Source organism: Lottia gigantea (genome assembly GCF_000327385.1).
Source record: "Lottia gigantea unplaced genomic scaffold LOTGIsca_96, whole genome shotgun sequence".
Classification (NCBI taxonomy): Eukaryota; Metazoa; Mollusca; class Gastropoda; family Lottiidae; genus Lottia; species Lottia gigantea.
Window position 1 is genome coordinate 295,386 of NW_008711113.1, and position 22,639 is coordinate 318,024.

General features: G+C 34.6%; 1 protein-coding gene across 1 annotated transcript in view; it reads right to left on the minus strand.

Annotated features, from left to right (window-relative positions):
* The window catches only part of LOTGIDRAFT_135197 (hypothetical protein), a gene marked incomplete at both ends in the record, with an annotated part of 36,922 nt that extends 15,287 nt beyond the window's left edge, over positions 1 to 21,635 (minus strand). The window contains one exon of the mRNA XM_009068914.1: positions 21,388 to 21,635. Within this exon, the coding sequence (XP_009067162.1) occupies positions 21,388 to 21,635 (248 nt within the window). The remainder of the gene's footprint in view (positions 1 to 21,387) is intronic.
* Between the last annotated feature and the right edge of the window lie 1,004 nt (positions 21,636 to 22,639).

The window sequence follows — 22,639 nt, forward strand, 5'->3', positions numbered from 1 at the left end:
GAATTTCACAAATATGTTCACCTAAGGAAGCCCTCTTTAAGATGGCACAAGTACATCTGAACATTCCATTCAAAAGGCTCTTTTCATTAAACTAAGAACAATGCGAACATATACAATTGAGTTGAATGTTCACGAAAATATGTCACCATAATGTTCACCCAAGCACGCCCTCTTTAATTTGGCAAAAGAAATGTTCTCATAATCAAAATAAGAACATTACCAGAGAGACAACTTTAAAATTTGGAAAAGAAACGTTAGGAATGTTCAAAAACATTGTACAAACCCGTTGCTAAAAACAACCTCATTGAGTTGGCACCAGAAATGTTCTGACAATCTGAGAACATTCCATCCAAAAGAAGCTTTAATCAGATTTCGTTGAACTAATCGAATTCAGATACAAACGCAGTCCTTTATCTGGAGCTGTCAAATTGAAAACAAGACGTTGACAAAACAATTTGTCCAATCTTGTGTCGTTATTGGACTTGGAAAGAAATTAGAATCTACAAGTGTCCTTTCTCATTTATTTCGTTTTTATTTCATTAAACTGATATCGGCACTTATTTATTTCGCATTACGTTTAATTTGCACTTGTATCAAATTGAATCAAAGTTTGTATGAAAAAAAACTCTTATGATCGGAGTTGGAATTCGATCGATTTAAAAGCAATAAGTATAGTTAAATAGAAATTAAGGTTGGATACTCCCTCTGATTTAATTTTCCTAGAAAGGTGGGCGAGTAAAACGTAAAAGATTACCTTCAAGCCAGAACTCACGAAAATGGCACATAATATGCCTTTCCCTCCACTGCAAGAAGCGCAGCGAATATTGAACAACGCTATGTATTATGGAATGGTGGGAGATCTTGCAATAACTGTTGCCTCAGCCTGCTATTTTCGATTTGATTTCTGAGGAAACCATATTAAACGTCACTACAATAACCTTCGCCACCAAGAACAAACGACATCCCATTTTCAAGACAACTCATACCTGTCTTTTTCCGAATTTCGAGGGATGCACTGCAAGAAAACTTCCTCATTCACATAGACGACAATCCACCTTTAAGTAATTAAGACGCAGAAAAAATGACACAACCGTCTTTCCCAATTTCAAAACTAAAGCTTATTAAAAGAAAAAGAAGGATTTTTTTTTATATTATCTCAATTGTGGTGGTATTGTAGCCGCTGATTGATCTGACAATGATAAATAACTTTTAATTAAACTAGAGCTAGAATTCAATTAGAACAGATTTAATAGCTATCCATTCTTCAAGCGGACTCTACCTCTAAGATTCAATTAAACTCAAGCCTCTTGAACGTGACACTCGGCTATAACTTATAGTTTCGTAAACATAACGCTTGTATTTCATTATGGTTTTCGCAAACAAACTTCAATATCTAAGTAACTCGCCAATTTAGGCGGAGATTATTACTTTTAAAGGAATATTCGCGTCAAATGTAAGGGTTTTTAGCCGATATGACGTTTTGGCGCAACCCGTATCAATTTTCAGGATGGGAAATTCACTCTCGGTTCGTCTTTGATGTCATATAAATATCTGCTTTATCAAGAGCTTAAGAGCTTAATTTCAGCTTCCTGTACCACTTTTGAAGATGTTACTGTTACTCTCAGTCCGTCCACAATGATATAGAACAAACTGTTTTGAACCTACGTCAGTCAAGACAGAAAGTTTCTCATGCCTTTACTATCATTCTTCACTCAAGATACTTCAACAATTTATACTCCTTTATTTAATTACAGACGAATCTAAAGTAGAATTTTCATTCTGAAAAAGTATATGCACAATTGGGACTGAATTCTAACCTGGTAAAGCAAAATATTTCGGGAATGTATGCCTTTAATAAAAGCTCTTCACCATGTTTGCTATCGTGCTTTCAAATTTCAATATCATTCCCACTCTTCGGTAATAGTAGCCTCCTTCTCTTAAGAGGGGTCTCGTGTTTCCTTTGCCGATATTCGAGTAATTGCATCGTACTCTTAAGTGATTGGAATATCCCCTCCAGACATCCAATACGATCTGCATTAAATATTGACGTGTGCACTCATTCCCTTTATTAGAAAATATTCATGCATCTTGAGCGAATTCCCATTACGAGATCTCGTGGAGTATGTCGTTATGCATTGTTGGTTGTGCTACGGAATCCCCTTGAAAACAGATACTAGTCGGGTCGATGGTTCATCAAATCGCCAGCCATTTTGGTCTGAAAGACCCCCTTTCCCATTACTTTGTCATAGATTGGCTATGAACCTCTTTTGATTGGTACAATACCAAAAGAGTGGCCAAGGGAATTACCAAATGCTCGAAGCACGAGTTTGAAATCCATACAAATCTACATGCATTCATTTCAACACCCCCCCCCCCCCTACTCCTAACGATTTCCAGTGTAACCCCAAACACATTCTTCCCTAAACCGCCCAACAAACCAAGATAATAGTAACACTCTTTAGCTGTTCAAAGCATCCTGATAAAGTAATGGCATAGACGACTGATTTCTTCCTTGGCAACGAATCACGATCTCGGCTCAAGAAAAACAACAATTTCATCAAAATTAATTAAATTACTTGGATGTTTTATTTGCTAGAGTCTTATTTACGGCAGCTGGCAAGCAACGTAATTACTAGTACCCTTATAGTAGACCATCCAATTTCACTAGTGATTGTGGACAGGATTACCGACCGACCAAATCTCATTTACTTTCGCTTCTTAGGAAAATAGGAAAGATTCTTCCCTCCAGCCACTATTTCTATCTCGAGTCTCTGCTTTCAGTCAACTTCACGTAATTAACGGATAACGTTTAGAGAGTTTTCAATATCTCAACGTTAACGATACCAATATACAGACGGATAATGTATGGAAATTGTAGTGAAACAGATGACGTTATTAACGGATAACGTTTAGAGCGTTTTCCATAATTTCAACGTTAATGATACAAGCCTATAGTCAGATAACTACGCCAACGAAACCGATAACTTTATTGAAAGATAACGTTTAAATAAATTTGCATTATCAAGGCTATCGAAACGGATGACGTAAGTTGTGGATAACGTTTAGAGAATTATCCATTCTCAACGTTAATGATACAACGAAAAACGTTAACGTTAACAACACAAACATATAATTGTAGACGACCCAATCTAAGCTCTGCCCCTGTTAAATTGTCAGTAAACATGGGTCGAGCTGAACTCTACGCCTATGGCAGAAGTCATCACACGTGACCTTCTCGGGAACCATTAAAGGATATGTAAACGAGATGAGAGCGGCTAAGTTCGTCAGGATTTGATCCGATTCTCATTATGACATAAGACACTTTAATCCCAACAGCTTGCTCGTATAATGAACATGAAGGCAATGCGGAAGTTCCTTGTGACATATGGCATGTTAGCCACAAAATGAAATGAAGTATAACGTCCTACTTTTCTGCACCTAATTGTGTTAATAAACACAGACAATGTCTTACTGTGTGCAGTGAGGGGAATTTTGTCCAGACAGTGGCATTAGCCTGCCCGTTTTTGATTTCCAACTTATCGATGGACTTTTAACGTGTGACACATGTAGTTTCCGTTTACTGTCCCATCCCGTACGACAAGACGTGTTTCCATATCAAGCCCTCTGACCTGCATCACTGATAGGGGGAAACCGGGTTGAAAATCCCGAAGGAGACCGATACCAAATTGCCTTGAGTTACATTGTAACCAAATTAGTAAGCTTTGTTCCTTTATTTTGACAATTAATATCAGTGACCTCAAATTTGCCCTGTTTTTTTTTTTAAATCGGCTGAGACTAATTGCAAATATGCAAGATAAATATATTTACGTGTATATAACATAGGTTTACATTCCAAAAATAAATATTAATTTACATTCTTACCTATAAATAATTAGAGGGAAACTCTATCTTTAAATAAACAAGCACACATGAAATCTACACATTTAAAGATAACTTTCCGAGTAAAACGACAATTCAGTAGCAAATACATTTAAAGATACCTTTCCGAGTAAAACGACAATTCAGTAGCAAATACATTTAAAGATAACTTTCCGAGTAAAACGACAATTCACTAGCAAATACATTTAAAGATAACTTTCCGAGTAAAACGACAATTCACTAGCAAATACATTTAAAGATAACTTTCCGAGTAAAACGACAATTCAGTAGCAAATACATTTAAAGATAACTTTCCGAGTAAAACGACAATTCAGTATCAAATACATTTAAAGATAACTTTCCGAGTAAAACGACAATTCAGTAGCAAATACATTTAAAGATAACTTTCCGAGTAAAACGACAATTCAGTAGCAAATACATTTAAAGATAACTTTCCGAGTAAAACGACAATTCAGTAGCAAATACATTTAAAGATAACTTTCCGAGTAAAACGACAATTCAGTAGCAAATACATTTAAAGATAACTTTCCGAGTAAAACGACAATTCAGTAGCAAATACATTTAAAGATAACTTTCCGAGTAAAACGACAATTCAGTAGCAAATACATTTAAAGATAACTTTCCGAGTAAAACGACAATTCAGTAGCAAATACATTTAAAGATAACTTTCCGAGTAAAACGACAATTCACTAGCAAATACATTTAAAGATAACTTTCCGAGTAAAACGACAATTCAGTAGCAAATACATTTAAAGATAACTTTCCGAGTAAAACGACAATTCAGTAGCAAATACATTTAAAGATAACTTTCCGAGTAAAACGACAATTCAGTAGCAAATACATTTAAAGATAACTTTCCGAGTAAAACGACAATTCACTAGCAAATACATTTAAAGATAACTTTCCGAGTAAAACGACAATTCAGTAGCAAATACATTTAAAGATAACTTTCCGAGTAAAACGACAATTCAGTAGCAAATACATTTTTGGATTGTAGAAGTAGAACTACATCGATCACTTTGAGCTTATGAATTCAATTCCGGTTGAAGCTAACCATATATCCCAAATGACACCACGAACTTTAAACATGAGCATACGTTGAGCTCCATCTAGCGGCAAAGACGTGTTAATACAATATATTTCTCATGTGGGTAGAACATTTCTGTAATTGCTAGGTTTATTTTCACGGTAAGACTATTTCGGATTATTCAACAGTTATCAAATAAAATCTAATTTTATTTTCACGGCGAGACTATTTCGGTTTGTGTTACAGTATTCGTGTAGATATCAAAGAAAGGTAAATGAAATAAGCTGTCAATCAAAACCCACTGTAATCGCTCCAGCATTAATGAAAAAACTCTAATTAAGTATAATAAACTATTAATGATCGCAGTGTAGCTTGTTTTGGTTCTTGTAGATCATTGTTTTAAAGTTGGATTGCTTTGTTTAACCTTATCTGGAATGTAGATTGTAGATCATTGTTTTAAAGATGAATTGCATTGTTTAACCTTATCTAAAATGTAGATTGTAGATCATTGTTTTAAAGATGGATTGTCGTATCTACCCTATCTAGAATGTAGATTGTAGATCATTGTTTTAAAGATGGATTGTCGTATCTACCCTATCTAGAATGTAAATTGTAGATTACAGTTTTAAATATGGATTGTCGTATCTACCATATCTAGAATGTAGATTATAGATCATTGTTTTAAAGTTGGATTGTCCTATGTGTCTTTTTACCCAGATGACAAACTCCAAACATCGTATTTTAGGAATAAATCCCATTATCCTTAAGAACATTAATTTCAATGCAAAATTACATTCGAATTATCGTCAATAACAAACATAAGGTTTTCCCTTTTGATTTTACACTATCTTCGTAAATGAATTTCTCAGAAGCACCCAACTTTAATTCATTAAATAAAATCTATCTCAGGGCGTACTTGCTTTGATCTTCACATTTAACCCATATTTTATTAATAAAATTTTTACCCCAATTCTTAATTAAATCAAACCAGGCCTTTAATAAGACGAACTCACTTCATGCAAACTGACCTCACTCGACCTCAAAAGTCGAGACAAATTTTCATCAAAATTGCTTTTTAAATTGTCTTGTATCAAACGAAAGAGGGCTTAGAAATATTTATTAAATCTTTTTCGATAAAGTTATTATTAGATTTCGGACTGATACGTTGACACTTAATAATGTCTTAATAAAAATAAACTCTCCAATTAAGAAGGGGGAAAATTAAAAAAAGATCTTCAATTTTGGAGGAGATAAGAACGATCTTCTATGGATAAAACAAGGCTGATTTTCGTTTCAGAGGGTCAGAAAAGTTTTACAGGGAAAATCCAAAGGAATATCGTCGAAATCGAAATATTTGCTATATCGCCTTACAATGTTCAATGTCAACCATACGTACCATGTTTCATAATGAAAGTTCGATGTATATTTGTATACAATTAAATACATATAACTTTTCGGGTGGTAGAAAAAATATTCAAAAAGTTGTGAATTCCGGGCAGAAATATATTGAAAACATTTCAATTACTGAGAAAAATATAAAAAAAAACAAGCTTCAATTCGAAAGGAGAGAAAAACATTGAAAAAGATCTTCAAATGGGAAGGAGAGAAAAACATAGAAAAAGATATTCAATTAAGGAGGTGAGAAAAAAGAGAAAAAACCATTTATTTTATTTGACCGACGTTTTAAAGGGTTTCTATTGAAATCACCCAGATTGAAATTATAGAAGGAATAATGGTTTAGCCAAACAGTAGACTAACTTCATTTAAAATATTTGATTTGAAAACGATGATGAATGAAAAATCTTTACAGGGCCAAGTGAGAACTTGATGAAGCTTAAAGCCCGCCTTTTGTTCATTTGGAGAATTAGTTATTTCGATCTTTTATTAAAGTAAAGTGTTATTACCGGATTAACCCTTTTGTGTTCGGTCATGTGGGATGGTCTCAGTTCGTTTTCTTAACCCTTTTAGTGATAATGATGTTGTACCGAACTGTCAACGTCTTGTTATTAAAATAGGATGTCATGTTTGAAATTAGAAACGAAATGGAGTTTTACGTCCTTTGTTTCTGCACCTGATACTATAGGGATCCTAAAAAAATGTCCTTTTTTATTTCCGGTTGTCGAATGAATTATATGGAGTTTTACACCCTTCTTTTCCGCCTATGATCAGTCTGTTAAAAACTGTCGTAGTATGCAATGAGAAGAATCTTCAAAGACGGTGGCGTCTATTTTTTCTCCGATTGATTGTCAAACCCAAAGGATAATACATACAATGATAGAAATTCGTATTAAGAATGACAATATTCAGAGTCAAATTCTTATGAAAGTCTCAAATGGTATACGGTTTTCCCATAAAATAATGCAGCGCTAATTTTCCACGATAAAATGTTGCGTGATTTTCACTAAAAGTAATCCGAAGGCGTTTCAGATTTCTCAGTTTTTCTGAGACGTCTAGAAAAGTGAAACAGTTGCGAGAATAAAAATATACACGACACTTCTATAGTTTCGCATTCCTATAGTTTTCGCCGTTAGAGAGCTATCTTTTTCGGGGAGGAGGGAATCCAATTTGAATATTTCCCACGCGTAATAACAATTTGATACAACGCTAGCTTCTTTTTAGCTTTTTTCACAAATCCGACCAGACTCATTGGGTTCAAACTTGACAGTGCTTGTTAATCCTGAATTGCTTTCCGATCGAGTGATATGGACATAACTTAAGGACATTTAATTGGTCAATATTGGCCAATGATACTTCAGAATTGAGTTTAATTAAGATACAATTTTTGTAATAGTATACACACATTATTTCAAAAGGCCAATTACTATTTAAAATGTAACAAAATATAATTTTTCATGCTAAGATGTATTCAAAATGGCGGCAATAACAATAATTAATAATCTCGCGTTACAGACGACAGATTGTTAGTGGCGCCCCCTAGCCGGAGATATTGGATATCGCAATACAATTAAAAACTAATTGGACGAATAACGGGGGTATTAGGTTGTCAAAATTGTTATAGCTAAACACAATTACAAAATGAAGAGGTCTGATTCAAATTCTTTGATTAATTTAATAACGGCTATTCAGAATTAAAAATGGCGACTGGTAAATTCAATTATATATTTAATTAAATATAAGCACGACTAATCCGATCTCTTGTGAAGGTTTTAAGATCGACATCGTGATAAAAGTCACGTGACAAGGATTACGGTTTGATGTACAAATTACCTTTTAGGTGATGTCGTAGACAAATTGGCCACGAGTTTTCAAAGGTTGTAGTTATATGTAATGTAGTAATGCGTCTGTACATGTCACAAATTTCAAAGTACATATTTACGCTTCCGGAACACCCAGAGCCTTTATGCAGCTGCGTTTGTCAATCATAACTTATAACGTATATGCAAATATATCGCCCAAATATGCCGTAGACGTATCACTACCCTCAGAAGGATGAACATAGTTCTAAGGTTATACCTGGATACATTGTAAAAAAGTAACAAATTAGTTTACTATGTATCACCATTGGCAGGCAAATCATAACGATGCACGTTTTCTTTGTTTTCTTTGTATTTTGCACATCCGTTGTGGATTTCGTGCAATTGAACACCAGCTATTCCCCTGGTAAAACAGCAAAGAAATTGTAAAAACACAGAAGTACCGTCTGTGGAAGGCAATCTGCCAGTTTCGTGTGATGGACCCTAAGACATCATATCAATCCGAGTTTCAGATTCACCAGTTCAACAAGAACCAATATATAAGTTTGTTGGATGTTTTGATTGACATAAGAAACTGTTGTATTGCAAGATTTGTTTAACTAGAAAAAAAATTGTAAACCTCGGATTAACAGATAATCTGCCGAGATTTGTGTGTTTCTCGGATAGGAAGATCATAAATTTTCATGAACTCGGAATCAAGCGCCTCAGTATGGGAAGTAGATTAAGGAATTCTTGTGAATTAATCCGTACTGTGGATCTTCGGTAACCTTGTTATCTCTACGATCTGTTGTGGATTATAGACAGGAAAAGATGATAAGCTTGCTTGAAGGTTAGGGTGGTCGCCACAAGCGGCTTGTTGAAGGTTAAATGGCTAAAAGTTTCACGTTTAGGTTAGAAGAATAGGATGGTTGAGCAAGGCAGCTTGTTGTTTGAAAGGTAGGTTGGACACAACTAGTTTAGCCATTAAAAAAGTAGGTTGTTTGTTTGCTGGATGGTTGAAAAAGGCACCACCTAAGTTTAAAGGTTAGGGTGGTTGAAAATGCACCACTGTTTGAAGGTTGGATGGTTGAAAAGACACCACCTAGGTTTATTGTTAGAAAGGTACGGGTGGTTGAAAGCACCAAGTTTGAAAGGTTGCTTGGTAGAAAAATGAAGAAAATGTTCCATGGTTCTGGATTAAAATGGTTGATAGGAGTATCTTTAAAGGAAGGAGGTTCAAGAGCAACTTACTACTTAAAAGGCCACACATTCCCGAGTAGAAGACCAATGCCAAGGTAAAAGCCATGGGACATTTCAGAGACAATCCACCTTTAAACTTGATGTTAAGTGAAAAAGCCGTTGACATTTCCAGCTCGCTGATCCGATCAAGGGAATTCTTAAGCCACACTTCATCGACCGCCGTTTGACTTCTTCATCAAAAATGAACCTCATCGGCAAACATTAATAAAGCATTATTAGGAAATCTATATCACATAAACGGAGATTACAGCACGAACAAGAATTGATTAAAACTTCTGTCAGTTTCTCTCCAAGCGCCTGATACTAAATCGAACGGAAGCTCAGTTCGATTGGTTGAGATGTTCCCAAGGTCATGCCAATATTTGGATGGTCAAAATCCTTTTCTTATTGGCACACATTTCCAATTGACTCCAAGATGTCTGCCGAATGGCACCCTGGTGGTTTGTTCTTGACAAAACTGAGAAAATGTGGTATTGGAGGAGAGAAATGCATAGAATTTGTTGGCTATCAGGCCAATAGGGTACAAGACATAGCATAGGCCATGAGATTTTTGTCAACAAAGTACCTCGAAAGTAGGACAAGAGGCACCAAAAAGAGCAGATCAAACGAAGCTAAGTATTATTCGAATGTCCAGTACTAATATTCCAGTAATTAGTAACTGAATTAGTAACATAATTGAAAGAAAAAGACTAGTTCATCGAGTATACTGGGTTATAAAAATGGCGGTTATATCTTACGTCTGCTTGGAGTAGAAGAGCAATTTCAGTCTAATTACCTTCTACAACGATAACGTAAATTACATTGGAGTAAATTTGATTAGTTTTATTAATTCTTCTCTAAAAACTACCCTTTAGACCATAATGAGATCGAAGTAATCACAGCAAGCCTTGTAATTCCGTTAAATTCATCTTCTCGCCACTTTTTCCATTATTCTCGCTGCCATTTTCAAATAGTTTTCGAAAATTGTCTTCTGATAGGCAAGATTGTGGTCTTATGGGACAATAAACGGGCGCGAAACAATCAGGAAATATAGTAAAACGTTCCAAAAAAGATTCCATTTCGTTTTCACGCTTTTTACAAATTTGTTGAGCTAAAAGCAATAATAATTGGTGAGATTTCCAACATCGCATTAAACCGTTTGTTGTAAAGGACTAACTTTCCATTAAGCACGTGTGAAAAGGCCATTTGTTGGTCATCAAGAAAGCAAAGAATGACGAGTTTCTTCATTTGAGCAAATGGACTGTTTCATTGAAAGCTCTGATACTGAATAAATGAGCCATGGAATTGAAGTGCTTATGTTTCTTTACTTAAAAACGTTAAAAGGAAAAATGCGAGAGAAAAAAGCAAGTTAAACGATAGAGCAATAAAACGGATATTAAACGGTTTTCGTTGAAAGAAACAAGAAAAAAAATTGTGTTTTAAGTATGAATGTTGAAATATTTTCCATTCTTTCAAGTAAACGATTAAGACATTTGCTAATAACTTTTATTTAGAAAAGGAAATGTGGTCTTTTGTCATATTAAGGACTTTAATGGTTGGGATTTTTGGCACTTAATGCTTTAAGAGGCTTAAATAATTCAGTGTTTTTTATTTCGGAATGGTTTTAGCACTCTTTTAGAAAGAGTTTGCAAGTCTTCTTGAAAGGTTGGCAATTTCAGATTTCGCAATAGTTACATCTTACGAATAAGAACTGCAAATACCGAAATAACATTGTTAACAATGTAGAAACTAAAAGAGATTTTAGATGACAAAAACAACCCTTGGATGACTATGCAGTGGACAATGAGAGACATTTTGCCAGGATATTACACCAGACTATCGGGAGAACGGTTTATTGTACAATCTGATATACAAGAAGCTTACTCGTGTCAGCATCTTCGACTTGCATCACCGACATAAAGAAAATTTCCATGCAAAAGGTACCATCATGTCTTGCCCTGGTATCCACCTCGAGACCCCCTGGGTAAACGAGCAAACGTCTAACGTGAAGAGGCACTCCCTAAACCATCTTGGTTTTTTTCAGCAACGGACAGATTCTACACAACATTAGGTTAAAAGAAAACCCCATTGTGTTCGTATACTTGAGAAATATATGTCCCATTCGAGCACTAGGTTAGCGTGACCCGGGTACTTCCTGGTGGCCACCAGCAACGAACAGCTTCTACATAAGAAAACTTAATGAGAAAACCCCATTGTGTTGTCATACTTCAGCAGTGACGAGGAAACAGCGCATAGAGCTTAGTTAATAGCCCATCCGAACGCTAGGTCAGCGAGACCTGCTCTGTACCACGGATTCCAGCAACGAGCAGATTCTACATAAGATAACGTTATGAAAAAACCCCATTGTGTTTGCATACATGAGCAGTCACAAGGAAACAGCACATAGAGCTCGGTTTATTGTCCCACCCGAGCACTAAGTTAGCGAGACCCAGGCCCTCCCTAGGCCACCTCTGCTCCAAGCAACGAACAGATTCTACATATAGATAACGTTATGAGAAAACCCATTGTAGTTGTATACTTGAGCAGTCACAAGGAAACAGCACCCGTGATGTTTGCATTATTTCTACAAAGTTACTGACTCATAAAGATTATCATCAACGTCAAGCGTCATTAACTGTAAGGCAATAAAACGACAAAAGCTAAAACTCATTTCAGAATGGATACAAAAGCATGTTTAAGACATAAAAAGGTACAAACACCGCAAGTTGAACAAATACACAAAACAGAACGAAATATTTGAGCAACGACATCTTGTACATAATAATTGGACATAAACCTTATATTTTGGCAGAAAATGAAATGGAGTTTACTCCATGTATTGTTCAATAAGGGACAATTTTGTCACGACAGCGACATAATTGCCAACTACTGAAGACGGACTTGTACCATGTACAGCATGTAGCACACGGGGTATTGGTTTATTGTCTTTTTCATACGACTAGACGCTTTTGCAATGTCAGCCGCTAACAAGAAGAAACTCGGTTCGAATCCACGAAAGAGTACTGGTGCAATACCAGATATATACCAAAAACATTTGCCTTCCTCAGAACAATAACACTTAAAATCTTTTTAAGGATTATCTAATGCAATATTCTATTGGCCATATTTAATTGCCTTCAAACCGAGTGTCGACTTTTCTAATAAGGGTTCACTCAGGGGGTCACGTTTATACTGTCTAATTTTCCCATCAAACCTTGCAATTCAATAAAACTTCCTCTCAACCCAGTTTGTTGGCTTTGTCACTCTAATATAAAAGACATGATAATTTCATCTTGCATAAAAGTTGAGCGAAATCAACGCAAAACTGACCCCTGCCATCATTCTTTTCAACTAGAACTACGGGACTACGCCACGATGACTGTTATTGAAGACGAGCGGTGCGTTTGCAAAGAGGAAAATTGGTTTTAATAACAGTGCTTCGCCTCCCCATTTTTGCTTCCAATGACGAACCTTTGTCGGCAGTTTTGAATGGTTTGAAAAGACATCTTTTCAGTCAAATCAGTTTTTCATTATTCGGACGTAATTCGATTTCAATTTTCTTTTCAGATGCTGAAGAGACGCTAATGATGTCACAAAAGACCTTAGTTGAATTGAAAAGGCAGCCGAGCAGATCTATTCAAAACCATTGGTAAATGGATAGACTCTCTTGTCATCGACCTTTTGCTTTTTTTATGAAATGTGATTCTTTGGTTCGTTATTCAACTTTTGTTTGCCGCTAGCTTTACTAAATGTGTTTCAAAAGGCTAGTACGTTATGGCTAGTTTTATCATAATAGTATAAAAAGAGTTTTGAATAAAGCCAGACTCTAGTATAATATAAAACTGTTATGAAGGTAGTACATGGCAAATATTGGCTTCAGAACCGTTAGTCTGGAATCTTGTAGACTATTGTCGTGGGTACAGAGAGGGACAATACAGGTCCTCGTGAAAACTGTCCTTGGTAAATCGCCAACAGAGAATAAATATGAAATGGAATAAATTTTATGCACCTGATCGGGCTAAAGAAAATTAGAAACGCCATACAGTGAGCCATGAGGACAGTTTGCCAGGACAGTGACATTGGCCTAAACGCTCGTGGATCGTTTTACGTGTACAATCTGTAGTATACATTGCCTCGATATAATGCTTTATCCGAAAGACCAGACAGTGTTTCCATCAGAACTTCCTACGTATAAGACTAGCGTGCACCGTGATGGAAAAACCGATGGTATATTTCGATCTATGGCCTGATCGAACTCTGGATCTTCAGGCAAGGGAGCAACGATATACCTCATTCAGCCCCCGCGACCCCCCTCTCAAGAAATACAAATTGATTTATGCTTGCATTACCTTAACATACATCGGCGACCCATTTCCCCTGAGATCTGCCAGCTCAATTAGAAATAATTAAAATAGAATCGATTAAAAATAAAGGCCTCCCAATACGATAAAAATGACAAAGCAATTAGTGGTTGAATTGTTCTTGAATCACATTTCAGTTCATCCATAACATATTTGGTGACAATTGCATTATATATTTCATTGGCAGGTCATGACACATATAAATGTCAACTGTTGGAAAATGTTGTCAAGATGACACTACCAATCTTAAAGTGGTAACAGGTTAACTATCATATACGTCTCAATAACTGAGACATAGAGTGTTTACCCTTAATGGCGCGCACTAGAAACAATCATTTTTTTTTACAAGGATAGCAACCTTTCTACCAGCTGGTCCGTGGACAAACCTCTTGGCATTGTTCTTTCCAGATAATACGTACCCATTTACAACTGGGTCGAATGGAATAATGAGGAAATATGACTTATTCACTCGCCAGTCCAGATTAGAACCCATGGACCACCACCATAACAAATTGACGTCATGTTAAGATTCGAACACTCTAATCATCCAAGCTACAGCCCGGGCCCTTTTATCCAGTCGTTCTCCTTTGTTCAACACATAAAAGCACAAAAGATGGCCGTCCATTTAATGAAAATCCCATTCAATATTCAATAAAATTAATTCTATTAAGACTTTTTCCTTTCCATTTATTAGTTTCATTTCCCAACATAAAATATTAATTTTTAGGTCCAAAGTCCATTGTTTTTTCTGATTAAAAATTTGTAGAACTTCTATTAAGAAATTGAGATTGGAGCAAAAGAGGAAATTGATAAAACTTGTTATTAAAAGTCTTTTCCATGCATTGTTGTAAACGGTAGAATAGATTCATTGAAAAAGATTGTAAAGAGGTTTTCTAAATAAATTTTGTGTATCGGGAACACTGATAGCATCAATTTGCACCATTCAAAATTTCAATCAGACGTTTGTGGTTCTTGCAATTTCACTAAACGTAAGCGTTTTATGACGTGACTATCGAAAAAGCTGCAATTGGTATATAAGAACTTTTGTGACAGTGGCATCATAAAACACAAAGTTTAAGTGGAATTGCAAAGAACCACAGACGTCTGATTGAAAATTGAAATGGTGCAAATCGATGCTATCAGTGTCTCTGATACACATAACAAGTTTAGAAAGCCTCGGAGGCCTTATTTTCATAAAATATGCTCTAGAAATAAGAAAAAATCAACAAGACTTACCGGCGGCGAATAATTAAAAAAAATAAATGGAGTTTTACGTCCTACTCTTCGGCACCTAATCGATCTGATGATAACGGAGCAAATAATTTTAGGGAAGGGCCTTAAGTTATTAATATTTTTGGTTTTAAAAGAAGAAAAAAAAAACAGGCCAGGCTGATAAGATGTAAATGCAATTAGTGAAAAAGCTGTTTAGAAAATTGGCTTTTGTTATCATCCTTGTGTTTTTACATGATTAACCAATAATTACATTATATTTTTTCCCGCTGAAAACAATGCATTAGATCTATTAAAGTAGTCCATTAAAAGATTAGAAAACCGTCGAGGTAGAGCGATACATGAAAAATCTTCATTAAACAGAATTACGGACATCCATATATGGATATATACATGACTGGTGAGTTACTGGAGATATTAGACAATATTTCTTCTTTAAAGGAATTGCTTCTTAAAATTACAAACTTTGAAGTCAATACAAAGTCATAATCATAATCATCATGAAATTCTTCATCATTATTCCACAAATATCATCATTTATTATGATCAACTTTTATCATTCAACATTGTTGTTGTCTTCGTCATCATTCAATATCATTATAGTTATCGTCCATTACCATCATTCATGAAATTCTTCATTCAACATAAGCGTCGATATAATCATTATTCAACATCATTATCATTGTCATAATTATCATCATCATTATCAAAATTGTCGTCGTCATCATCATCATTCAATATCATTACAATTATCGTCCATCGTTATCATAATCATCATTCATCATTATTATCCAAAATCATCTTCGTTATTATTTCAAACAAGACAAATATTGTACGTAAGCTCTAATATCAGTATAAAGCAGAGTGTCAATGGCAACCTTTTTAAAATTATAAAATGTTATTAGGAGAATGAATACCTTTAAAATGCTATATGATATATAAACGTGACTATTACACGAATCTATTACTTTATAACGAGAATGAATACCTTTAAAATGCTAGTACATGTATATATAAAAAACAAATATTACAGGAAGATATAACTTTAAGAGAATGGCGCGAAATATCCAAACCCTCTTAAAATTATTAACTTTCGTCAGCACTTAGTGTTATTTGTTTTGATGGAAACGAGGAGAAAAGCACTATTAAATAAATCCCCTTTCTACTTATTAGAAGACTTGAAATAATGGAGGGGCGGACTCATTTCATGTCAAATAACGAAAGGCTTTTAAGAAGATACCAATAACTTAAGTGCTTTTAATTGAATTGTTTTGTTCGGACGGCCCTAATATTGTCAAATTGAAGTCGATGCTTGAATGAGGCCTTGCTTTTTTCTAATCTAAATTTGAAACCTTAATTGCCTTGTCGACGGACTTGTTTTCAGTTCAAACAATAGCATTGAATCATACTATAATTGAATTGTTTTCAACTCTGTCTTAGTGGCTCGTCCAATTTTCTTTGAGACGTTCTCGAACAAAAGGTTTCTAATTAATGATGATTCTTCAAATTTTACGCCATAATTTTTTCCATTTTTTCTATTTTGTCTCAACAAGTTCTTGAGACACGCCCGATAAGTTCTAAAGATGCTCGCTGTAAAAGTTCAAAATAATTGAAACCATTTGAGTGGAATTGTCATGCTTCTTTCAAAAATGGGTCAATGGGTTTATTATAGCCAATTTCCAAGAACAATGCAATATAGCATGACATTGAACAAAAGTAGGTCAACCAAGTTCGCCGGCGCACCTTGGAGTAATTGGGTCAAATGTACGACCTAATTAAAAAGGGGTAATCCCAAATACAGACAATGAAGAAAAGAATAGACATTCTGGCATTTAGGGCCATTTGTGGCGACAAGTATCAAACTGGATTGATATTATAAATCTTGTCGGCAACATGATAATCTTGTCGTGAAAGCGCGAGCACACGTCGTGAAAGCGCGAGCACATGTCAAATCGTGCTCCCGCACCATCATTGGACTGCTTTCGACCATTAACCCATACAAACCAAAAGTAATCTACCATAAAAAATAGTGTGTCGTTATTTAATAAAAAATAAAACATTAATTACTGAAGAAATGTATGTTTATGCATGATATGGTCTTTGAAATGAAATTTTTACCCTTGAACAACGTAAACAATGCCATACAATGTATTCAGACATTCGTCCAATTAAATTTAATTTCAACTATCAATGTGCAATTTGCCATACCTAACGACATATTCAACGAGCGCCTTTTAACAATTAATTTTATAAAACTGTTTGAAAAACACCTAATGGTTCGTTTAATACTGAAAATTTACATCCAATAGGTCGTTAAAATATTAAATTGGTTGTTCTAGCGTTATACCATTTTACTTAAAGTTATTCTGTCGTCTAATCTAAAATTTTCATTGCTAAAATAAGGAATCTATCCTTCTAGCGTTATGCCAATTTACTTAAAGTTATTCTGTCGTCTAATCTTATATATTCATTTTGAAAATATCAAATTGGGCGTTGTAGCGTATTACTGCTTAATTTAAAGGTACCCTACCCTCTCTTAATTAACAATTGTTTGCTAAATTACTACTGGTGTTCTGAGTTTTATTATCGCTTAGGCCCTTTTTTATCATTAGCAAGTTTGCAATAGTGACGTCATAAAACGCTTAGTTTGAGTGGAATTGCACCTTCTTCATAAGCCGAACCCTGCAGAACATTTTCTTACATTTTTAGTGGATTTGCAGGAACCACAGACGTCTGACTGAAAATTTGAATGTTGCAAATTGATGCTATCAGTGTCTTCGAAGCTCATAATACCTTTTGAAAAAAATAATTTTTTAATGGAATAACACCAGTTGTCAATGATTTATACATCTTTTGATGAAACACCTGCTACCAGTCTAACATTTAGCGTATCTCATATCTCAATAATTAAACTTGATAAGCTATTAAGTACTGACATGTTTATTAATAAAAGTCGATTAATACAATATTTGATAATTATTTAATTTATCAAAAGTGACAATCCACGTAATTAAAATAGGATAACATTTTCGTTCCTTTTTTCTGATATTATTGTCTCCATTGTAATCTAACAAGTTTATTTAATTCGATTAAACAGTCACAGACAGACACCTTTCAACTATCCTGGATAAATGTCCCTCATTAGTTCAATCCGTAAGACATAAAAATCTATTTCCATTAAATTTCATGGCAAAATTTCCCTCATTGTAAACTGCACGTTTCCATAAGCCCGATCAAAACAGAAAACAAAAGTATGACGTGTAATTCCATTTTCTTTTGTGACAAAATGTCCCTCATTGTAAACTGCATGTCTTCGTTAGCACAATCAAATTTAGAAATATGACGTAAAACTCCATTTCATTTTGTGGCAAAATTTCCCTCATTGTAAACTGCATGTCTTTGTTAGCACAATCAGATGCAGAAATATGACGTAAAACTCCATATCATTGCATTGTCATATCCTATTTGCTTTCCTGTTTGACATCGTAATAAAACTTAATAAAACGCTAATCGTTAGTTAGATATTTTGACTGTAAATTTCACAGTGTTATTCTACAGCCAAACGTATTTTCTAAGTAAACGTATAGTTTATTTCTAGACATTCGTCCGGAAACGAAAAGTTTGTCTCTTTCGTTTTTCAAACCACTGTAACAATAGCAAAATTGGAATATCGACAACGAATGGCGTGTTCGATTAAGCTCTTTAAAGGAATACCGCCTCTTAAAATGGACATACAATTTAAAGTCTCAAACTTGGTCAACAAGAGTATATATTCATCAGTTGGACTTACCAGGTGCCATGACCAAACAATAGAATCTCTATATAACACGATATATCAATTAAACTAAGTAATTATTGAAACACCCTTCCAAGAATGTTTCAAAATTCCTCATTTAAATGAATTATTACTTCTTTTTATGGATTTATTGAATTATAGAGGGATACTGTTGAATAGTTTGACACCTAAGTCCACTGATGAACAAAGACTCATTTTAACTAAGTTTAAAAATTTCAATTTTTCGGTCATCCTAAGAGGTAGTATACCTTTAAATATTGAGTTATCCCTGTCGAATAAGGTAAATACGAATAAAAGTTAATTATATTTCAATTCAATATGTAATAAAGTCTTTCAAGAAAAAATCCATTTTCTATTTGATATTTGTATTAATAACAAATTTTCCACTTTCGTTTTGAATACAGCCAATAATCCAGCAATACAAGTCTATATTTCATCAAAAGTTGCGATGTATTGAAAATCTTTACTGGTTATCAATAAGCTTTTGAAATAAACTACGTTTTTAATAATAGGATTAAATTTGGTTATATGATATATTGGCTCTTAGGTTACAAAGGGCAAAAAATGCTTTTCTTTAATAGTTACGTTAACTAATTTGTGACCTGATGTTACTTCAGTAATTAGTGAACTAATGTTGGTTAACTAATATAGCTCTTAACTATCTGTAACTTACATGGTCTTTAGGTTACTAAGAGCAAAAGTTTCTAGAATGCCAACTGATTTTTATTATATAGTCAAGTTGTGAACTAATGTTACTTAATTAGTATTACATAACTAATTTGTTAATTAATGTTGGTTAAGTAATATTACTTTTGTCTTAACTAATATAGGTCTTAACGATCTGTAACTTACATGGTCTTTAGGTTACTAAGAGCAAAAGTATCTAGAATGCCAACTGATTTTATTATATAGTCAAGTTGTGAACTAATGTTACTTAACTAGTATTACATAACTAATTTGTTAATTAATGTTGGTTAAGTAATATTACTTTTGTCTTAACTAATATAGCTCTTAACCATCTGTAACTTACATGGTCTTTAGGTTACTAAGAGCAAAAGTATCTAGAATGCCAACTGATTTTATTATATAGTCAAGATGTGAACTAATGTTACTTAACTAATGTTACTTAACTAATTTGTGAACTAATGTTTGTTCCTAGTTATATAAAAGTAGGTGGAGCTTAATATGTTTATCTCTGAATATCTATTATTATTGGTGACGTCATTTGTCAGTCTGTCTTGCCAAGGTGGGTGGAGCTTAATATGTTAATTTATGTCCTTATATTTGAAACTGTGTCAGTAGTCATATCATGGTATTAAGTGATTTTCTATAATAATCAATGCCGTTTGATCAGATTTAAAAGACTTGGAAGCATGGAATTGAAATTTGCCACGAACAGCTGCCGTTAAGTCGCTTCAAACGCGCAAGATAAATTGAAATTTTACAGACAATTTCGATTTTAATTTAGTTTTGTATATTATTCAGATTTTATATTAAAAATGAATCGAAGTTTTGAGTCAGTGGGCATTCGAGAAGTAGGCAACGTTATGTGTGACGATCATGATTATGTAGATCATTCGAGGGTGGTTTTTCTCTATAACTACGTGTTAAGTCAGCATCAATGCATTTTGATAAGGTACGCGAGTCAGATTCCATACGCAGCCATTGATCCGAAATGCCAAACGTCGCAAACAATAATATCTATCTAAATTCCATCTTGGACATCTATTAAAATAAGCGACCTCTTTAACACCAAATTTTTTACAAATTTTTGTTTCAATGAAGCTGATTGGTCGAAACATTGATCCTCAACCAATGAAAAATCGTATCGAAAAATAAGTCTACATAATCAAAATGATATTGACTATGTTGGATTGTCAAACCACAAGCACAGAATCATCCCATTTGAACCAATCCAACTACCAACTACTACGACTACCAAGTTTGCGACATCAGCATCCGCTGAAAGCCAACGTTAACTTGTCATCTCGACTTCACCGAGACATAATCATTGTAGCAGTATATTACACAGGGGTTCTTAATTTCCCACCTTTTTTTAACCAGCTCTGATATCAAAACACGTACACGGAAGCTGAGAGGAAATATATAAACAAAACATAATGCGATTTCACAAATTTGAAAAGAGACAAAACACCTTAACATATCGATATCATGATACATGCCGGATATTGCTATGCTATATTTTTTTTTAAAACTTCCCGATAACGCTTTGAGTTCCTGTAAACCTAACAGCAAAAACAGACACTTGTCTCTTTTACAGCTTGACAACCTGTTATATAATTGAGTATATGTGTACTAACAGAAAAAAGGAAGCAATTACAATACTTTGGCTCAGTATGCATTGATTCTACGCTAATATGTCTGTCCGTCGTTAGTTCACAAAAGCAAAGATCGAGTCCTGGAATATGATTAGGATTTCGGTAGGTTTGGACCGTTTGTCTCTACACTCCATACGATTGAATTGGTCGTAGGCGTAATTTTATCTGTTACGACGAATGTTGATAGCGCTGCTTTTAATGTATGAAGGCCTGACGCAGTGCCATGATGTCGTTTCAGACTAAATAAACCAAATAAAAAAAGCGGTATCAGGTGATCTGGAAATTACTAAAATGCGCTTACCTTATGTAATCATTTCGGCATAGGATCATGCCAGCTTTGTGAAAACAGGATGTGCCAATTTCTCCCAGTTGTGCTTGGCAGCAGGAACATTTTAAGCAGCCGGTATGCCAATATCTATCCAAGGCATGTAATAAGAAACGATCACAAATGCGACCACCACACCCGGCGCAAGCTTTGACTGCGGCGTTATTGTTCGTGTTAGCGTTCATATTTGTGTTTGATCCGGGGCTGGGTCCATTACTGCCCATTGATGTGTTCATTACGAGTTGTGTTGAATCGTGATTTCCTGAAAAGAGACAAATGAGCATACATTAACACTTTTATGAACTTTTAAGTATTTTAGAACGTGGACAATAACGTCATAATGAATACATAATAAAGTGATGTGCGACAATAACGTCATGTGCGTAAATGATCGCATAGTCAAAACAACGCCATATCCGCCAGACTACGTCGTCAAATATATATAACCGCATGAAATAGTCTTCGATGGATGAATGTCGGTTGTCAAAAATAATTCTTATAAATAAACCAAGTACTAACTATCCTAAATTCAAACAAAAAACACTATTAAAAGAGATTGCAAGTCAACAGAACATTTCCTTGGTTGAATACTACATGAACTAGAACGACAGAAGATGAACAAATGTCGTCAGATCATGGATGACAAATGGAGTCACCTTCGTGAAAAAATGAAACGAGACATTCAGGTGTGCATTTTAATTCAGAATACCAGTGAAAACACATTATCAAATCATTGTTAAAGCAGAGATCAATTACCATATACACAATTCTTACGAACGCATATCGTATGCAATAAAACAGTGAATAAAACCCACCACCTCAAAGAGAGACCTAACAATAATTTTCAATATAAAGTTTTAACCCAGTTCAACTATTGCTACCACTTGATATTTTCAATGAATGAAAGCTTTTTAAAATTCGTGTGACAAGCACTCGACGAACCGCCACTGCACTTGAGTACAAGCTGGCAAACCCCGGTGTTGGAAGCCATTCATTACTTTTAAAGACAATGGTTTCAATATTGTTTTTGGCACGAGTAACTTTCCTCTATAAAACTACATATGGAATTTTTAGTACGCCATACATTCTGAATTGACTTTCCATGCTAAAAAAGAGAACAGAATGGTCCACTTTTAGTCTTTTACCATGCTCGTTTGTCAAAGTTTTCATTCTTATGCCGGCTTCCTAGCATCGGATATTCTAAGTTTTCTATAAGTACAAAAGTGTG